The sequence below is a fragment of the Papaver somniferum genome, chromosome 5 (genome assembly GCF_003573695.1).
Source record: "Papaver somniferum cultivar HN1 chromosome 5, ASM357369v1, whole genome shotgun sequence".
Lineage (NCBI taxonomy): Eukaryota > Viridiplantae > Streptophyta > Magnoliopsida > Ranunculales > Papaveraceae > Papaver > Papaver somniferum.
Genome location: NC_039362.1, coordinates 181,699,092 through 181,720,709, shown reverse-complemented (window position 1 = coordinate 181,720,709; position 21,618 = coordinate 181,699,092). Strand labels below are relative to the sequence as shown.

General features: G+C 38.6%; 1 protein-coding gene and 1 long non-coding RNA gene across 5 annotated transcripts; both read right to left on the bottom strand.

The window, feature by feature from the left end:
* Positions 1–10,415: 10,415 nt before the first annotated feature.
* Positions 10,416–13,781, bottom strand: LOC113283852. Of its 3 annotated transcripts, none has more exons than XR_003327727.1 (6): positions 13,685–13,781; positions 12,492–12,619; positions 11,768–12,398; positions 11,524–11,591; positions 11,180–11,417; positions 10,416–10,789 (listed from the first exon to the last, which is right to left on the bottom strand). It is a non-coding gene; the product is annotated as an uncharacterized LOC113283852 (long non-coding RNA). The 3 variants fall into 3 exon arrangements; XR_003327726.1 differs by lacking the exon at positions 13,685–13,781 and adding an exon at positions 12,935–13,568; XR_003327728.1 differs by lacking the exons at positions 10,416–10,789; positions 13,685–13,781 and adding exons at positions 10,806–11,062; positions 12,935–13,568.
* A 1,687-nt stretch (positions 13,782–15,468) lies between these two features.
* Positions 15,469–21,062, bottom strand: LOC113283851 (ring canal kelch protein-like). Of its 2 annotated transcripts, XM_026533233.1 has the most exons (12): positions 20,953–21,062; positions 20,413–20,527; positions 19,511–19,683; positions 19,204–19,385; positions 17,837–19,114; positions 17,659–17,727; positions 17,222–17,558; positions 16,925–17,124; positions 16,670–16,746; positions 16,225–16,329; positions 15,955–16,141; positions 15,469–15,853 (listed from the first exon to the last, which is right to left on the bottom strand). In XM_026533233.1, exons 2-12 carry the CDS (start codon positions 20,418–20,420, stop codon positions 15,764–15,766), a joined length of 2,706 nt encoding a protein of 901 aa, XP_026389018.1. In that variant the 5' UTR covers positions 20,421–20,527; positions 20,953–21,062; the 3' UTR covers positions 15,469–15,763. The 2 variants fall into 2 exon arrangements, with proteins under 2 accessions (XP_026389018.1, XP_026389019.1); XM_026533234.1 differs by lacking the exon at positions 20,413–20,527 and having other exon boundaries at positions 20,953–21,056.
* Positions 21,063–21,618: the final 556 nt, after the last annotated feature.

Genomic DNA, 21,618 nt, shown 5'->3' with positions numbered 1-21,618 from the left:
TTCTTTCCTTCGTCTCAGCTATCCGCTTGAGGTGGTCTTCTAAAGAAGGTTCACTCATTATTGTAGTTCTTTCGTCTATAATTATACTATTCATCTCATCTAACTTACGCGCCGACTCAGGTAAATTCCTGAGGGACTCTTCTAAAGGAGGAATAGGAACAGAGGGATCATAAAAAGGACTACTTTTCAATAGTTTGATTGTATCCTCTAGAGACGAAGAACTAGTACTATAATCTTCTTGATCGTAAGACTGATGCACATGTGGATAGTAATTGGGTTCACCAGGGTATGACCCATATTCTTCCAAAGGTTGGCGTTCCCAACCACTATTCACACTATGGTAAGAGTAATGTCCATATTGTTCGGTTGGATAATCATATTCATTTGGATGGATATTATAATACCAGTTTGACATCCTAACTGCAAGGGAATTCTAAACAAACACAAAGAAGGATGACTCAACCACAACAAGCCTAATTTATCTAGCAAACAAAAAGCATGATGGCTCCACTTAGATTGTTTCTAGACCAGCTTATAATCCTTCGAAAGGGAATTCGTTACAATTTAAGCAGACCCCTCTGGAATCAATCCGAGTCAAAGTAAGTTGAATAGAGGCGAGGGAAGCTGCGTGGAGCTTTGATACCTAAGGCCTCACCGCATTACAAGGAGGCGCAGTCACGCATTCAAATCACAGAAACCATCATGAACTTTGAAGTATGCTTAAAAGAGTAACCAATATTTTTCGAATGACTTTCCTATTCAGCTCGTTACCCTATCGGTCTCGTTCTAGTCAGTATTTTAATCTTAGGATCGCGTAGGTTACGTGTTCTTAAGACGGGCAAGAAGGAAACGGTGATGAATTCCGAGTCCTTATCTTGATTTGGCCAGACCTTTCCCTTTACTAGAAAATTAAATCCGATTTCAGGTCCTCAACATATATGCATACAAAATCATCCAGTAAACCCGCTGACAGGGGATTCGCGGTTGTTTAGAAATCTTACCTCCCGTTCCAGACGGGGGATGAACCGTTGAAGTCGACTCGGGCCACGACTCCTATGTCATGTACGAACCCGAGGGGCCGAGACGATATCGTAATCGTCGTCCTTCTCTGCAAACAGTTTATTTAAAAGTACCCTTCCGTAGGGTTTTAAAAAATAATAATAATAAATAAAAATGTCCAATGTCCAAAAATAAAACTTTACAAAAATTAAAAAAACTTAATTACAGTTTCTAAATCTGAAAGCAAACAAAAGTACCAAAAGGCGTAAAAAGGAACAAATAAAAAAAAACTAAAAACAAATTTATAGACAAATCCGCGTCGGCGGCGCCAAAAATTGATGTGTTTTCAAAGTTGTTGTAGATAGTGATAAAAGGGTTGTTTTAAGACTTGTGAAGGCAATGAATTTTAGACTTAATAAAAATTTAAAAACAAAGAAAACTTATTACAAAATTGACTTCAAGATATTAGAAAACAACCAAGACACTAATTTCACTATTTCTTAATTCACAAATAATCTGGAAAATTCTCAAAAATTAATTGTATCCCTAAGCATAGATTATCTAAACAAGTCATAACCTATCTAATTGAATCACAACTAATGAAGAAAATTTTTGCAAACAATTAAAAACTCTACAAAAGCAGTGATTGAGTGAGTTATAAATTATAAATTAGAGAGAATAAATAATTACCAATTATTCATGCGTAAATAGGTTCCTCATTGTCTTGGTTGTGAGAGAATTAGCAGCTCATCATGTTGGAAAACCTCTCAAAGAATTTCATTGATGCTCAAAAATGGTTTACAAATGATGAGAATATGAGAAATACAATAAAACCGGGTTTGTAACAATTATATTTGTTACAAACCAGAGAACTACGACCCAAAGTATGTGTCACTGATATTGTTGCTCTAAGACCCACGTTAAGCGTCGTTGTCACTGTTGGAAAACGACTGTCTTTGGCAGTCTGTTCTTCGTGTTCTTCGTAATCTACAACAGCAGAAAAATATTCTCTACAACTCGTCCAATCTCCTCTCTGTAGCTCTCTATTCTCTTCCCAAACTCTCCATCCCCCCTTACTGACTCCCGTAGACTCTTTATATACCCAACTCGACCGAGAATATGACCTAGTAACTCCATATAATCTCTCCATAACTCGACAGTCAATGAAAATATTCTGGAGAATTTTTTCTTTTCATTCTTGCCTGCGCCATGCATATGCAGTTGTCAATTATTCGTGCACTATCTTTTCTTCACTCTTCAATGCCTCTGTCTCGATTCATCACACTCCAACACACACAGAATATGTTATCAACACACAGACCCGTGGATAACTCGTGTACTCTGTTTGCTTCCAGGCGAGATTGTAGCCAAATTTAGACGAATCCGGCTGGAATACCAGTCCTGTTTGGTACGTCCAATTCATCTCGGAAATCTCAGCCATTGAGTCTCCTTGTTTCACGACCAAAATGCAAACCCTAAATTATGCTGCCATGAACATGTTTTGCTTCTCCTCGCGGAATATCCAGCCAAACTGGATCGAAAATAACTCCTATTCAATCCCTGTCTATCCCATAGTAACACACCCAATTGATTATATACCTTTAGTCTCACTGCAGCAAGCTTAAAGTCGCAACCCTAGTTCTGCCATTGATGGACTTAAAATTCCCGCCAAAATTCATATTTGAAAATGAAGAAGATGGCTAGCCCTTATCCAACGTCCTAGGTTCCGAATAACAAATGGGTGTTGTGGAAAAAATGGGTGTTGTGGAAAAATGGGCTACACATAGCCGTGGGTGACACATAGCAAAAGTGGGGGTCCGTAGAGCAAATGTCCTCCGGGGCGCTCCGAGCAACTTTTCGAGCCGAATTTTCCAAAAATATTTATTTCAAAAAAATACCTACAAACACACAAAACACCATAATAAGGACGAAAACGAGTACTAATAATACGAAACATTGAGGACAAAATAGACACAAAAATGCGTCTATCAACAGGTTGTGCGTTAAAGATCATCAATTGGAAATCCAACCTTTGGTTGTTGATTGATATTGATTGATCCTTGGATATTGGTCTTTGGTACCGTCCAAGTTATCTCTTTTTCATAAATACTCACAGATTTCCATTTGCTTGAGTAAAGATCAAATCGAGAGATTGAGATATAAACTCTTTGATATATCTTTTTATTGTCTAACTGTCTAGTTGATTCTCATAAAAAGTACATTGGAGTTTGTCCTTACAGATTGCTAAGCGAAATATTGGGTGGTGTTGTTAGACCCCCGCTTTTTTACATCTCTCTTGCTATGCTGAAGAATCTGCAATTTCAGACATCCTCTGAACTTCCTGACGCTGTTAAGCGCTCGGCTACAACGGCACCTGCCCTGATAGAAGGAACCAAGCCTTCCATGAATGAAGAGCTTCATTATATTTGTAGAAGCATACATCCCACCAACAGTAAATACAACCTTCAGCCTTATGTAAGAAGTTTCATTGAAGCAGCAAGAGAAAAACCACCGAGATACAACATCCTGCGCGTCTAACACCGCCAACTCCAGTTCCAGTACCACATGCACGACTGTCACAATTATAAAACAACGTCCAAGACATACCATATCTGGCTTGTCGGCAACAACATTAGTGAGAGATGCTTTCAGAATTTGGTCTCCCGTAGAAGGAGTAGTTGCATTACCGAAGGAGGTCGCACCTGAGACTTAAGAGGTACATACAGACTCTCCATGTCAAGAGCTTCATCATATTTGCATAACTTATTAGTTAAGTCATTCGCATGAGGGAACTTCCGTACTCCTCAAAGTCACGATCCAAAGATGATAAAGACAAAGGAGTGTAACTGGGGACTGCTCAGCACTATCCATCTGAAAGATGCTGAATTTATAGAGACACAAGCACGCTATCATTATGATTCCAGGATGTCCAAAGATGAGGACATACTCAAGAGAGTAGATGTATTGTCAAAAACCAGCGACATGCCTGGACGTCTATGAAACGCAACGTAGACGCAAAGACGGCCTCATGATTAGCAACTCGTACGATCCTCATCAACATTGGGTTCAACTCCAACTCTCTCCAAAATTATTTCTTCAGAGACCCAGCGTGACAACATCTATCAAGTTGAAATCTCAATAGATACTCGTAGGCAGGGGACTATCTCCCTCTTCTCCTTCCATGAGTAAACATCAAGGAAGCTATCGGTTCCTTCTCCCTTTAATTACGAGATGATATCTACCATTATATGAAGACTTCCAAGTTGTGCAAGTAGCTACCATGTGTATCCCTGTCAGTCTCTTCTGATCACAGCTGCTTCCAAGAATCGTTGTTGCTCGCCAGAGCTTCACCATAGCAACAACAACTATGGACAGAGGTAATCCGAACTTCTGCATATTTTGCGTTCTCATGGAGAAGTAATCGAGTCACCATACAGATTCAAATGGGTGATACCCTCATCATGGTCAACCCATCGACCATACGGGATAAAACCACGTGAACTTAGGACTGAGGCTCAGCGTGGAATTTCTTCGCCGTCAGTCAAGAACTTCTTCAAAACAAGAGAGACGGTCAATCAAGAAGCATGTAATTTGCAAAGGAAAATCAAACTGAAGGTTGATCGAATCCTTAACCATTATTGTTATTTCCCCTATTTCAAATTACCGGAAGAGAGTGTTGCATGCGTCGAGATGTTACAATAGAAACGGTATTCTTTCCCATGAGGAGAAAACACGACTTGCCGGACAATACTATTTGTGTGTCTTCTTCCCATCTTCCATATCGTATCGCCTCAGAAGAATGGGCAGAACTAATTTTTCGAAATCAAGGGTTAAGGGCGCCCTCACTGGAGTTCTCTCCAGAGCCGCTTCAATGCACGCTCTAGAAGCCGCTTCAACGCTCTCTCCAGAAGAAGCCGCTTCAACCCACGATCCATAGGCCGCTTCAACGCACTCTCTCTCAAAGCTACTTCAGCGCTCTCTTCAAAGGCCGAATCCGCTTCAACACCTTACCAGTAAATGCAATGGAAGTACGTCTTTCAAGAGAAAATAAGCTCGGGATAATTACACCTGGGGACTGCCAGCACAAGATGCCTTTACGTCCCTTAACCGGTTTATTTCTAATATCATCAATCATCACTGAAGCTTTATGAGACGTAGAAAATTCTCAACATGAAGACCTACATGTCCATCAAAGACTCAAAGTACAAATCGGATATGTTTTCACATGTCCAACCACGCCATCGAATCTGAAGTGTAACTTGGGACTCCTCGTCGCATCCCATTTCAAACAATCATCCAAGATTCAGAAGACGGTTCAAAAGATGTCGTTTGAAGGAAGTCCTTAAAGATTCGCGGCACAACGTCCATTCTTCTACATACCTAGCTGGCACGCCACAAATCTTCAAGAAGCGTGTAGTCTACAAGGGGGATATCAAAGAAAAGAATGAGAGAGCTCAGATTGCAGAATCATGTACACATGCTCTACTCTAACCTTACCGAGGAGAGCTATGTCTAAAGTTTCAAGATATTGCGAGATCTTTCTAAGAATTTGGATTTCTTAGTCGGGGGATTTCTTTCATTCATCCAACTGAAAACATAAAATCATAAAAGCAGCATGAATGAAGGATTATTATTCGATCAAGCCCTGGCTCTAACCGCAGATTACTAAACATCAAATAAGTGTCGTCAACTCTAGGGCCAATGACGCCTTCACTAGAGTCTTCTCCAGGAGATGCTTCAACATCCTCTCGATCCGCTTCAACACCCTTCTCGGAAGCTGCATCAACGTTCTCTTTGGAAGCTGCTTCAATTGCTTAAGAAGCCTTTTAAGGATATTCCTCATGACAGGGCTTGTCCACATCAGAGTCGAGGATTATGACATCTTCATGAATAAGATATTCATGTTTATCCAAAAGTTCATGTTATGCTCCACCCCCCTTTACTTTAGTCGGGAATCAAACTTTTCTGCCATAGCACTTGTTAGTTAAGATGCTTCATCGCGCCTCCACTTTTCCTCCATGCTTACCGAAACCAAGAAAGCTTGGACACGCTCTTGAACGATACTCAGATGTACAAGGGACTTGGAATGCAGTTTGAGATCCCAACCAACAATATGTCTAATCTACCTGAGGCCAACCGACATCATGCTAGGGGAACGCTTACCTGGACGCCTCTCGAACGTGACATGTTCCAAGGACAGGCTGACCCATCTCTTCTAGTAACATCTAACTTTGTCTCATAAGTTTTACCTTTATTCGTCACCATCTAGTGCTTACCCCGCAATAGTGTAACTATTACGTGCTAAGCAGGGGACTTAATGTTGATGGTGGTTTTTAGTTCAAGGCTATAATTGTAAAACCAGTATTTAATGCGTTGTCACCCTGCAAGGGGTAAAGCCATTTGAAGAGTGGCGAGTGCAAAAAACCCTCCTCGTATTATTAGCAATCCCAAATATTCTGTGAATTCTATTTTTGCCAGCATTACCAACTATTGCATGACTTTCCTAGTATTTGTATATGATATGTCCCAGCCGAACTCGCATTATTGACATGACATGACGAATAAGTGTTCACTCTCAGCAGAGTAGCATGAATCTCCCGAAGTGCCAATATTGAGATTTACATGAAAGTACTCACACAGGCTGCATCACTCTCTGAACAAAGAGAATTTTGTATCGACGCGCTTTTAAGATAGCTCGATCGAACACGCTTAAATTCCTTAAGAAAAATCTAGACTGTTAATATCAGTCTCAAAAATAATCACAGCCGCACGATTTGGCCGCGCGATTCATTAGGCCTAGCCTGCTCTTAACGGAATTAGGCAATCATCATGATGACCACCTGCGGACCCACTAACTCCCTATCCGAACGGTTTTCATCTAATGCATCCAAAGCGCTTCGAACGATGAACCCTAACATGGGTGATCGCGTTGCTTAAGAAGAGCTCAAACGAGCTGAGACCGACCAAAGCGGTCTCAAATGCATCACATCCATCCAACTTTGCAAGCCTAGTTGCACGGCTTAGATCTTCCCTCGAATGATCGAAAGGGTACTAGTGTGATCACCAACGACCTAACTACATTCTTGGTCGATCGACCTGCCCACTGCAAACCAGAAACGCGTTGAATCACACGCCCAAAGAAGGGTGATCGCGCAGCCTTTAAAACTATAAATTCAATAAGTGGCATTATACAACTGCCACAAATAAATCGTGTCCGTCCAACTTCGCCAGCCTAGTTGGACGGCTTAGATTGCATTTCAAACGACCAAGGAGATGCCAACGCGTTCACCATCGAACCAACTCCACACGTGGTCGATCGACTTTCTCATAGCAAGACCAAAGCGCATAAAATCGCCGGCCCAAAGTAGGGTGAACGCGTTGTGCGAAAAACTTAAAAAACACTTTGCGGCAACACACTTCTGTCACAAATTGATCGTGGCCACTTATCTTCGCCAGCCAATTTGAGTGGCTTAGATACGATTTTTAGATGACCTAGGAGATGCCAACACACTCACTAGCGGCTCATCTTCACACATGCCCAATCGGCCCGTTTGAATCAACGCGCAGTGCTTTGATTCGACTAGCCAAAATAGGGATGGGTGCATGACCCCTAAACCCTAAATTATATCAACGGCGGCAAACATCTTCCGCAAACCATATCGTCCGTCCAACTTCACTAGATTGGTCGGACGGATTGGATCAAATATTAGGCGATCAATGAGATACCTCAGTGATCACTGGCCACCTCTCTCTCACATGGAGCGACCGACCAAATAGCGTCTCATCCATGCGGCCCTCAAACGGTCACCCAAAGGTGGTCGGACATGCTGATATTTTAAGACGCTCAAATCCGCGACTTATTCAATCAATATCTAAAACAACGATGCTTCGTGCACATCGATTATTTTGAGTTGCTTTCTTAAAAGCGATGCTTCACATGCATTAAATACATATGATATTCTATGAATATCGGCCTCATAAACAACTTAGTTGTTTAACCTAATAGCGCCATACACTATTCTTTGCAGCAAGTCCCACGACTTGACCCACTTACTCGAGACATCAAACATGTCACAAACTGGGGAATACTTAGTGGGGTATTGGTCTGGCGGTTTAAAACGTGCGGCGTGCAACACGCCCATTACAAGAACGTGTCAGGAAAGGACGAACGGTTAACAACGATGAGAGTAGTGGATGAAGGCGTGACCACGTGATGATCACCACTTCTTACACAACCCCACTACTCCACTACTTAATCTTCTCCACTTCCTACGAGATCAAGGTTGCGCTCAAATGACTTGTATAAATAGGTTTTCAACCTATTTCGACAAGGAGAACAAGACAAGTGTTATCAACACGAGTATCCAGAAAACACCAAGAACTGATAACTCACATTCTGCAAGCAAGTTCCACGTTCTGATATAAGTCATAAACAACCACACCTTCATAATTCAACATTCTGATCTCAAACACCTTCTTCGCTTCCCTTCATAAGATCAACCCCTTCTCCTTCACTTTGTGATCGAATTGAATCTGGAACGGCCATTTCTTGGTTTAGGCCAGAGTCTTACAGATTGATCTCTCGAATTTAAAAGTACTCCCGTGCAGTGCATTGTTTAGGGTTTGAATTTGTTTCTCATCGACACACCCAAATTTATCAAAAACAGCATAACCAGTTTTTACCCTCAAACAGGTTTATTTGTCTGATTTATATAAATTTTAATATCCGTGTTAAGAAAACTAGTATCAGTATTAGGAAAGTTTGCCAAAAACCACATGATATCAAAGTTTCCAAACCCTTTTTTTCTCTGCATCTTTGCAAGTGGAAACACGATGTCTCCATGATGTAACAGAGAACGGACTTGGTCTTGCATAATGTATATGAATTCCAACTTGTTTAAGTTCGTCATCTGAAAAATACTAATAAGATTTAGTCTTTGCAAAATGAAATAGATAAATTATCACAACATGTAAAATTAAATGTAAATATCTCAACTAGCATGAGTTAAATTAATGTTTATACCTATATGACTTTATGCTAACACGAATCAGTCCTTTAACTCTTATACATAAAGAGACATTTTGTCTCCAACTTTTCAATGTATCTGTATAAGGTGATAGCTAAAGGATTTGTCTCCTTTTTTTTTTTTATTTAATCTTCTTATTCGCACACGGTACATTCTACTAGTTCGTCGGACGCGTTCTTTCATTGTTGAAAAATAATCAAATACCACTAATCAAGAGTAGTCTGTCTACAAATGTTGCTTATAAATGCGGAATGAAGATACATCTAATTTCATTACCAAGGAAACAACTTCAATTTACTTCCCAAAATACTATCTGCTCACATCCATTTACTTCTACCGAAATGGCAACCAAATCCTTAACTTTAGCTTCATTTTTGATGGTTCTTGTATTTGTATGTCTGATTGCCAACTATGCAAATGCGAGCTCACTCAAAGTCTGGAGGGGGCACGGTTGCAACGGACATAGTGCAGTTATACACGGTTGTGGGTGCTTCAACATTCCCCATGGACTTTTTGGGGGTTATCGCTATACTTTCACCGGACAACCAGCTAAGGTTTACAGTCACCGTCACTGCCAAGGACATGTTCTAAACCGTTTCCACCAAAATATACGCAAGTGTCAACCATTTGGATTCAGAAGTATCAGAATTCTGTGTCATTGATTGATGTATCGATCAATATATATAAAGAGAGCCCGGACCTCTTCGTTCATACCTCAATATGTACGGGAAATAAGTACTCAGTGATGTCCTTCATGTTTTCGTGTTCGTGTGGTTTGATTCCTTTGATGTATTTGGTTCAGTACTGAAATAATGGTCGGGCAAATATTGTTTTTGGTTTGTACGTCTCTAGCTAGTAGCTACTATAAGGTGCTAGCTTTTATTATGGAATATGTATTTAATAATGATTTTTGTGTTTGATCTTAGTTTACCTCATTTTTATTAAGAAAAAAATAGTTAAATTAATTAGTGATAAACAAATTTTCACTTCCAAAAGTTAGGATTTATATGCTTTAAAATTTTGATGAAGGTTCCGGCCGTGAAAAATGGTGAAAAAAGTGAAGCCTGAGAAAAGGGCCCCTTAATTTTACGATCGCTTCCCCCGTTTTCCAAATCAATGAACATCTGAGGTCAAATTTTGACGAGGCCAATGAGTTTGACCTCAGATGTTCATCTTGGTCAACTTATGTCAAGTATCAACCCTCATGGAATTGGGGTTAAAATGAAATTGGTAAAGAGAAATCTTTCCTTCCTTTCAAATTCAAACCCAAAATCAATAATTACAATGCGCAACTTGGATAAGGGATGGGAAAGTGCATTTCGAGTTGAAAGACGGTTTTGTTGTATGGCCAGAAAAAAAGTAACGGTCATATACAATGTAAGACAGTAATGAACTGGTATTAGTATATTACATTCATCCTGTCGAGTACCCAAGTAAAAAACATTCTTGATAGTACAAAAAAGTGGTTACTTACTTCAAGTAGTCTTCTCAGCAAACATAAATTGCACCAGCAGCATAAATTGCACCAGAGCTCTGCCGCAGCACTAGAAAATTAATTCCAACTACATAGAGGATGATGATGATAAAATGGCTGCAGCAGTTGTCTGCTCAGCAAACAAGCAAGAGCTAGGGTTATATAAGACGCATGCTAGCTCACTGAACATCATCATGGTTTACTTTCGGCTTGGAGAACTCAAGAACGACTAGCCGAATTTCCATTTTTTGTATTAATAGAGTTATGTCCACCATGTTCCTAGTTGAACCTAAAATAAAACCAAAACATACATATATAGAAAGTTCAGCTGGGAAATCAGAAGGTTTTGCCGGGAAATTAGAAAGCTCTCAGACATTTCAATGTAGTACGCCTATTACATCAACTGATAAACAAAGAAAAAAAAATTTGATGCATGGACTGAGTTGGGATAAAAATTGACTCCATCTCCACCACTGATTGCATAAATTTTATAATACAAAGTAACTCCAGATGGGCATCTCTTTATGTGGGTTAATGAAGGACGGGGGGAGACCACTCGTTTCTTTGTGATGAGATATTCAACAAGATACAAATAGATATACAGTCAGTTCCAAGCGAAGTGGAGAATTGATGCTAGGGAGGTGACAGAACAAGTTGATGTAAACGTTATGGGTAATACCTGTATTAAACCACGAAGTACCATCTCCACCACCAAATATGTAAATGTCACCACATAGGGCAGCAGCTGCGGCCTTAAAGGATTCTTGGTGTCACTGAGTTAACAGTCCACGGCTGACAACCAAGCAGCGCCAACATATCCACCAAATAAGAAACTCCTCCATGTCCATGGCATTAGCATAACTTGTTTCTAGATGCAGTGGAAAAACTCAGCTGAAACTCCAGTTCTATGACACGCTCTGAAAGGTCAAGGAAAAAAATTCTTAGCTATATGCTGACAGGTTTAGAAAAATATACCGGAACAGATGCAGAATTTACACAAGTATTACAAGTTAATAATAGTACCAGTTCAACTCCAATTGACTAGTCTTTTGAAGTTGTTGAACCTTCACCTCTTCAACTTCTTGCCTCAACTACATAAACACAACATATGAACATGAAAATGGGAATTAGAATAAGCTAGGAATGGGAGATACAAAAACAATATTAACGACTTAGTTACCAGATCTACAATAGACTAAAGTAATGGAACATCGCAAAAGGTAGGTGAGAAGAAGTGGGTATCAGTAGAGTTGGTTGAGACCATTACATGCTACTCTGAATCAAACAAGGTAACTCTGCCTCACAATAGATGTCCATAGAGCTAGCATTAAAATCACAGGACACACCAACATTTTCTTCATCACCTACTGAATCACAATTTTCCTTCTCTCTTTCATTACGAACTGCAATAGTTTACGGTAGACAAGTTCCTCCTATCAGGTACCAATCTCTGGTTGTTTTCATCCTCAAAGCTGGTTCGCACATCCCCAGGAGTATCATCCTCTGAATCAGAAAAGCTCGGACCTTCCTCTTTATTTTCACCAGGGTCGGAATTCATATGTCGAAGAACATTACACTTTGACGATTACTGTGGAAACTTAGATGGAGACTCAATTGCTATCTTATGCTAATTCAAATGAGTCACATTACTGTCTGAAACTATCTCCCATGAATCCTCACATCGGATAGAAGCCCATTTCTGCTTAGGTGCAGTTCGAGGATACGTGGGGATGACTATGGCCTATGGGCGAGGATTCAAACAGCGAGATCAAATGACCGATCTGCGAATGGTCGAGCTAAAATCAAAAAATAATCTTCGGTGCAATAGTTGTCTGTGAGTATTGTTTGCACTGGTCTTCCAACAATGACTTGCATTGCTTTCGGATACAATTGCGGACCTGAGCACGGATAGTTTATGGAAATTAGAAATCCATTGCCTGTTAACAAACAACCTAAGAAAAGAAGAAATTCTAGCATGTACATTGAGATACCTGTGCAGGGTATTGAGTCTGTTATTGCATATGGGTTGATATTCATTTCCCCATTGCTTGCAGCTTCCTATACTCCACGCATTTTTCGATCAGAGTCGAAGAGTGGCAAGCCAGGTTTGACGATCTTTCTGTATGCAATCATAACGAAACAATTATACACAGCATCAACTATTTTAAAATACCCACAGTATTTCTTTTGTCACACTACAATCATTCACATTGGAGATAAGATAACGGCGAAATGACATTCGACAAGAAAAATACCCACAAGTACCTATATAAGCAAACACAAAGTAATAACCAAATCATCACACACAGCAATCAGTATATACAAACACAACTTCTCTTTTTCCAAAGCAACAAATCTTGAAAATGAAGTAAAGTTTCCAGCAAAAAAATGACATCGACAAAAAAATACCCACTACGCAAAATGCTTCGCGTACCTGATAACACCAGCATCAGGCAAAAGGGAAGGATGAGATTGTAGTTGTACAAGCAGGGAAACTTTTCCTCGTTACCCCTAGCGTTTTGCATTCTCAACCCAGTGCAAACAGGTAAAAAGAAAGCACAATTACAACAGCAAACAATAAACCCAACTTTTCATCTTTACCACCGCTTAGTTTGCAAATGTCAGTTTAAGAACCAGTGCAGATAGGTATAAATTAAAAACCCGGTTATGACATCGAAAAGGCGTAAACACAAAATTCAACATAAACCCACGATGAACGCCAATAGTACCACATAGTAACACCAGCATTATGCAAATGAAAGGATGAGACTGCACATTTCTAAATGCCGGGCATTATCGTTCTGACTTCTCATTCCTTCATTTCTAAATGTCGTTCATAAAATTAATCAAATTAGATACCCAAAGCACAATTGTAACATCATAAAACAACACCAATTCAAAATCCAACACAAACACAGAACATAAATCCACACAAACCCCCATTTCAAGTACAAAATTATCAAAATTTCAATCATCAAAATCCACTGAACTAAAACACCATGAATCAAAAAACAAACCCAGTATAAATTAACTTATATCCAGAGCCATATATTCTGACATCAATAAAATCACTACCCAAAACAAGAAAATCAACTAAAAAATCAAAAAAAAAAAACATTAACAACAAAAAAGCACTACTAGTAGTATAAACTTCAGGGTTCATGTATAAAGAGAAAATTTATACCTGAAAAAAGAGCAGATAACCAAAAACCTACGAAACAAATTAGGGTTTTGCAGAAGAAGAATCGCAATACGAAATGTGATTGTACCGGAAAATGGAAAGCCCGAGAATGTGTTTCTGGGATTGCTCATAAGATGCAAATTTGATGATATAATGTGGTAAGTTGTAATATATGTTCAGTACGTTAACCTATAAATCACTTTTAGTTTGGTTTGACAGAAATGAGTCTACTAATCTTACGGCTGTGATCGATTTAATTTTTCATCTTATCCCTCGTGGGTCCGTCTGTGACACATTGATCGGTCTTTTTATCGGAAAATGGGTCATTTGTCCAAATATTTTTAAAACATGGTTTTAATGGACGAGTAAAAATTAGTATGGGTGAAATGGACACAAAAAAAAAATGACAAGAATGAAACTGGATTCATCATGGCTTAAACTTATAAAAGAGTGAGGATGAAACTGGATGCATCCTGATATAAATTAAAAATAAGAAAAAGTATTTGAAAATGGGTAGAATGAAACTGTTTACATCCTGACTATTTTCATCCAGGAATTGTTGATTTTGGTCTTTTTAACCAATTTTGTGTCTTTTTATCCCATAACATTTTTATTTTTATACTCTCATGACATTCTCCATTTAGTGAATAAAACTGGATTTGAAATTGAAAAATCAATATTAACCGTTACAATTAAGATCGTTAAATTGTGAGGTATTATATTCCAAAATGTTCTAATTTTTGGCGATTATACTATATAAAGCTTTGGAAAAGGAACTCATTCTTAGAATGTTAGCTTCAAAGTTTGATCCCCCAGATAACGTGAGAATAAGTGTAAAGGGATTGACTGAGCCTCCGCCATCCGATGAAAAAGAAACTAATGGTGGGTTTGGATGTAGAATTTTAAAGGTGAAATTTATGGGTTCAGGAGATTTGGTAGAATTACGTTTTCCTCTTTACGTTTGGTTGCCCAAATCCTTGGAATCACGTTTCCTACGGGATTCAGTTTTCCAACCCACTTTTTTTTTTAACTTTAAATCTTATATATATGTAATTTTAAGATTTGAAGGTAATGTCAAATGGTACAAAGACTTTAAAACAAGAAAACTCTACAAATCCTAGGAATTTTAATTAAGTTACCAAACACACAAGGGATTTACATGAATCCTAGAATTTGTAATTCCTTGGAATTATAAATTCTCGGAAACGGTGAATTCTGCAAAAAAACACACCATAAATTGAGAACCGAGAAAAAGATACCTCATCAAATTGTGGTTGCAATGAATTTTTGGTGCAGTGAAGTTTCCTAACTTTCAAATTCTAACCTAAGTACCCTCAATGCCTAATTTGATCAAGGGGGAGAAAGTGTATTTTTTGAGCTGAAAGAACACTGCAACATGAATTGAAAACCACTCATGGAACCGGCAAGAAATCAAAATGCAGAGGAGGTAAAAGCAGTAACTGAGCTTTTCTCTGGAATCACCCAGCCAGAAGTTCTTGCTACAACTGGTTAGCATCTCAGGCAAACAACAGCATTTCTTAAGTACCTTAATCATGCATGTGTACCTCCAAAAATACAATTTTTCATGTAGGCAGCATCACAAATGCTATTCCCGCAAGCCACAACTGATAATAAGAGGTGAACACAACAGAAGAACCATGCCAAACAAGATTCCTAGAAGTGGAGGTGTTATTATAAATGAGATCAAGAGCGCCATCTATCTATGGGGTTCTTCAGAAAAATGGTTCCGAAGAACACAATTTAGAGGATTCAGCGACACCGTAAAGTAATAATAATCAATTGTAACCAGAAGAACACTTCAACAGCATTGCTGGTTTTACCTATACATGTTTGCTTTTAGTAATAATAATCACCGTAAAAAAAAAGTACCTGCGAAATATTTTTCTTTTATCTGCTTTCTCTGTTTTGTTGTTTTATAATTCACTTTGTGTCTAACTGGTAACTAGGATATATAAATATAATGGCCTAATGGGGATACTAATATTTACCTACAAAAGCCCACCAGGGATCAACAAAAACTTAAAATTCCGTCGCCTCCTAACCTCATGCAGCAGCGGTAATTCACATGGAAATTGCGGTGAAGAAGCATCTCTTCCCTGCACCCTTAAAATTAGCCACGAACCAACCCTGACCTTCTTTGTAACACTCCACCTGCAATTGATTAAATACGGCAGAATAAGGATTTCAGTTGGCAAAAATACACTTGCACTGCTAAGGCAAAAAAAAAAAAAAAATGGGATCGCAATCAATACCGTTTCTGTTAACATTTTGACATCTTTCAGCCCTGAGATAACAAAGATTGATTCATCAATGACTGCTGCAGTTGCATATCCTCTAGCTTCCTTCATTTCATCACTTACTATCCATGAGTTCTTACGAGGATCAAATACCTCAACGCTTGAAACCATGTTCTCTCCGTTATAGCCTCCTAACACGTAACTGCAGAGGAAGTTGGGCAAATGCTATTAGATACACAAAGACAGAAGATTTACTAACTTTACAAATGAAGAAAACTCACTTACAGTTTCTCATTCATAGCGACTAAGGAGTGACAGCCTCTTCGAATGTTCATACTTGGGATGCTGGACCAAGAAACTACTTCTCTCGGATCAAATCGTTCAACTGAACTGTTGTACACAAAATAATGTCAGTAAAACAAATATGAGAAAGTCCATAGCAACCACTATTAACTGCTATTTCTTCCCAGTGATATTTCCTAACAATATAGTGTACCCATGTAACATGCACATGAGTTAGAAATGGCGCGGCAGCATCTTTTCCCTATCTTAAAATTCTTTTTAGATATTCACTTTATGGCAAGGTATTTCACAATAATTCCACCAGGTCATCCATTTAGGTATAAAATGCAAGAACGTAATGGACAATGAGGTATTTGTATACTACATGCAGCCTTCCGAGTACCCATGAACAGAATTTTCTTGATAGTATAATAAAATGGTTACTTACTTCAAGTAGTTTTCTCCGTCAAATCCCCCAACAGCATAAATTGCACCGTTGAGCTCTGCTGCAGCACTAGAAAATCTCTGAAAGAACACAAAGATTCAATAAAACCCACCATTGATAGTTTGATACTACACAGAGGATGATGATAACAAGGCTGCAGCAGTTATCTTCTCAGCAAAGAAGCAAGAGCTAGGGTTGACCTTAGCTTCAGGCCAGGTCGATTGATTCACATTAACTGACAAGACATAGTAAAGATACCTTTTGATGCATGGACTGAGTAGGGATCCACTTTCCAACAGCTGGGTCAAACATTTCTACATCCGAAAAGCAATTAACACCGTCTCCACCACCGATTGCAAAAATTTTGTTCCCCAAAGTCACCCCGGATAAGCATCCCTTTTTGTGGGCTAATGAAGGACGGGGAGTCCACTCGTTTCTTTGTGGATTGTAAGATTCAACTAGATATAAACAGAAATGCAATCAGTTCCAAGCAAAGTGGAGAATTGAATCAAAGGAGGTGACAGAACAAGTTGAAGTAAACATTATGGGTAATACCTGTATTGAACCACAATTTACCATCTCCACCACCAAGTACATAAATGTCACCGCAGAGGGCAGCAGCTGCGGCATATGAACGGGCTATGTTCATTGGCCCTAAAGATTTCTTGGTGTCACTGAGAGGTGAATAACAGTCCACGGTTGACAACCAAGAAGCGCCATCGTAACCACCAAATAAGAATACCAGCTTATTATTGCCAAGGAACTCCTCCATGTCCATGGTATCAGCATAACCTGTCTTTAGACTCTTTACAGATGCAATGGACTGACTCAGCTGAGACTCCAGTTTTGTGATACACTCTGCCAACTGTTGAACTTGAACCTCTGCCTTAGTCTGAAAAAGTAAAGGCAAAAAGTTTTTAGCTATATCTTCACACGTTTAGAAAAATATAACGCAATGCAAAATTCAGAGAAGTATTACAAGTTAATAGTACCAGTTTCATCTCCAATTGACTAGTCATTTGCAGTTGTTGAACTTTAACCTCATAAACCTCTTTCCTCAACTACATAAACACAAGATATGAACATAAAGACAGGAATCAGAATAAGATGGGAAAGGGAAAAAACAATAAACTCAAAACAAACTGCTTAATGAACTAATGACTTGTTTACCTCATCTAAAATAGACCGGACACCAGAAGAGGTACGTGAGACGAAGTGAGTATTTGTAGCGTTGGTTGAGAGCACTTCATGCTTCTCCGAATTATATATTGGTGCCTCTGGCTCACAATTGAAGTCCGCAGGGCTAGTCAGATCATATGACGCACCAACATTTTCCTCATCACCTACTGAATCACAATTTTTCTTCTCTCTTTCATTAACCAACTGCAATAGTTTACGGTAGACAAGTCCCTCCTCATTTTCTTCCTCAACCTTATCTAAATCAGGTTCCAAACTATGGTTGTTTTCAAGACGAGCATCAGAAGAATTGGTTGAGACAACTTCATGGTTCTTCGAATTAAATATTGGTACCTCTGGCTCAAAATTGAAGTCCGCAGAGCTAGTCAGATCATACGACGCACCAACATTTCCTTCATCACCTACTGAATCACAATTTTCCTTCTTTCTTTCATTAACCAACTGCAATAGTTTACAGTAGACAAGTTCCTCCTCATTTTCTTCCTCAGCATTATTTAAATCAGGTTGAAAATTCTGGTTGTTTACAAGACGAGCATCAGAAGAATTGGTTGAGACAACTTCATGCTTCTCCGAATTAAATATTGGTAACTCTGGCTCACAATTGAAATCCGCAGGGGTAGTCAGATCATACGACACACCAATATTTTCTTCATCACCTACTGAATCACAATTTTCCTTCTCTCTTTCATTAACCATCTGCGATAGTTTACCATAGACAAGTTCCTCCACATATTCTTCCTGAACCTTACTATAATCAAGTTCCAAATTCTGGTTGTTTTCATCATCACATGGAGTAGGACTTGATGAACCAAACTCAAAGCTGGTCTGCAAATCCCGAGTATCATCCTCTGAATCATAAAAGCTCGGAGCTTCCTCTTCATATTCATCAGACGCGGAGTTCATATCTTGAAGAACATTCCACTTTGACTTATACTGTGGAAGCTTAGCTGGAGGCTCAATTGCTACCTCATGCTGATTCAATTTAGTCACAGTACTGTCTGAAGCTGTCTCCCATGAATCTTCACATTCAACTTTCTTACTAGGTTTAGAAGCCAATTTCTGCTTGGGTGCAGCCTGAGGATACACAGGGACAGCTATGGGCGAGGATTCAAACAGCCAGATCAAACGACCGGTCTGAGAATGGTCAAGCTCAAACCAAAAATGACCTTCAGTGTAATAGTTGTCTATGATTATTGGTTTGTACTGGTTTTCTAACAATGGCTTGCATTGCTTTCGGATGCATATGCGTACCTGGGTGCGGATAATTTATTGAAATTAGAAATCCATTGCCTCTTAATAACTCAAGAAAAGAAGAAATTCTAGCAGGTACATTGAGATACCTGTGCAGGATATTTAGTAAACTCTTGACCATTTTCACTCCATCCATATGGGTTGATATTCATTTCGCCATCGCTTGCAGCTTCATATATTCCATGCATTTTTCGATCAGAGTAATTGAACAAGAATAGTGGCAAGCCAGGTTTGATGTTCTTTATGTATGCAATGTGGAAAGCCGGTAAACCTGTGTTACAAAAGATCTCATCACAGTTAAGCACAGGAATCTGTGAACTTCTCGAAACATATAAATGTGCAAAACAACAGCTAAATGGCCTCGGGTGGATAGATTAGGTTGATGAATTAACTAACCAAATATCTGGTTGGAGAGACATTCCTCCATGGTGTATCTTGTACATCCAAATATGACCCCTCCAAGATCATTAGGCAATAAATTCTTTTCTGTTATACTGCTGTTAACACCCGCATGCCGCACAATTCTATCCATTGAAGGGATAGTCTTTTTCTTCCTTCCCGTTATCATTCTTTATTAACCCACATTACCACACAAAAATGTATAAATAAATTAGCAATCATAACCAAATCATTACCACAAATAGATTTACTAAACATCCACAGCATTTCCTTTTTCATGCTACAATATTCATTCACATGGGAGAAAAGATTATGGCGAAATGATAATTGACAAGAAAAATACCCACAATTACTAATATTAACAAAGACAAATTCATAACCAAATCATTATACACAGCAATCAGTGTCCAAAAGTTACCAATATACACAAACACTACTTCTCTTTTGCCAAAGCTATAAACCTCGAAAACGAAGTAAAGTTTCCAGCAGAAAAATGACATTCAACAAGAAAATACCCACTATGCAATACTGCTTGTACCCGATAACACCAGCATCAGGCAAAGGAAAGGGTGAGCTGTACAAGCAGGGAAGCTTTTCTTTGTTACCCCTGTGTTTTACATTCTCATCCCTTTTTGCAATTGCCGGTTTAAAGAGTAGTACAAACAGGAACAAAATGCACGATTACAACACTTATCATCTTTAGCCCCCCTTAGTTTGCAAATGTCAGATAAACAATCAGTGCAAATAGGTACGAAAAACCCGATTATAACATCAAAATTCAACATAAACAGACGATGAAAAGTGCTATTTGTACTAGATAACACCAGCATCATGAAAAACGCAAGGATGAGACTGCACAAGCAGGCCCACTTTTCCTCATATTTACCCTGAGCACTTACACTCCCATTTCTTCCTTTTCCAAATGCCGGTTCTAAAATCAGTCCAATTAGGTAGGCAAAACACAATTGTAACATCTTAAGAACCCATAAATCTAAAATCCAGCACAAACCCACACTACAAAAGAAGATTGTAACACCAAATAAGAAGACATAAACAAAAAATCCAAGATAAACCCACAATCAAAAGCAGGATTCTAATTTGAAACACCAAGAAACAACCTACAAACACAAAATCTAACACAAACCCACACCAGAAATCTACCCAAAACCCAGATTTCAAGTAAAAAATCATCAAAAAATCTAACTTCTACCATACTAATAGACCATGAATAAGAAACAACCCTGTAGTATGAACATAAAACCCACAAAGAAACAGAACCCATATCTTCAAACATCACTAAAATCACTACCAAAACAAGAAATCAACTAAAGAATCAAAGAAAAAACAAAAAATCAAAGACAAAACATGCATCAATAACAAACAAGTAGTACTACTAGTAAAACAACTTCAAATTATATGAAAAGAAGAGAAGATTTTACCTGTAAACAGAGGAAGAAACCCCAAAAGAGATTAGGGTTTTTGTGAGAAATGGGTTTTTGCAGGAAGAAGAGACAAGAATGTGATCAGACCAAAAACTAAGAAGAAAAATGGAAACCGCGAGAAAATGTGTCTCTGTGTCGCTCATAAAATGAAAATTTGATGATAATGTGTGGTGCGCTGTAATGTAAGTTCAGTGAGTTAACCAATCATAGAGTGGTCCGGCTGTGATGGAGTCAGTGTTTTTGATCAGATTGATTTTGGTTAATAAATGCGATGGGTTTTTGTTTGGTGGGTAATAGATGGAACCAATGTGTATTTTTGGAACCGGAATCTAACTTTTCTGTTTGTATGAAAATGGCAAAGATTACTTTATGGCAGTTGTAGACTGTATTTTTTCAGTTGCTGTTTTTGGTAAAAGACAAAAGTCATCTTGAATTCACGACTACATTTTTTATATTAACTTTAATGGTAAAATGTTGGAATGGTCAATCCATCTTTTTTTTACTTTGATGGTAAAATGTGGAATGGTCGATCCATTTTATTTACTTTTTGCTTTAATGGTAAAACGTGGAAGTGGTCAATCGGTAATAGGCAACAATTGTTTTGCTTTTGATTTTTCTTTTCTTTTTACTTTCGAATGTGTTTGATATTAGGTGATTTTTTTT

Coding starts and splice junctions, on each gene's coding strand:
- LOC113283851 (XM_026533233.1), bottom strand. Junction 17,728..17,836: donor TCCGGTCTATTTTAGATGAG/GTAAACAAGTCA, acceptor GTGTTTATGTAG/TTGAGGAAAGAGGTTTATGA. Junction 16,747..16,924: donor CTCAGTCCATGCATCAAAAG/GTATCTTTACTA, acceptor GTGTTCTTTCAG/AGATTTTCTAGTGCTGCAGC.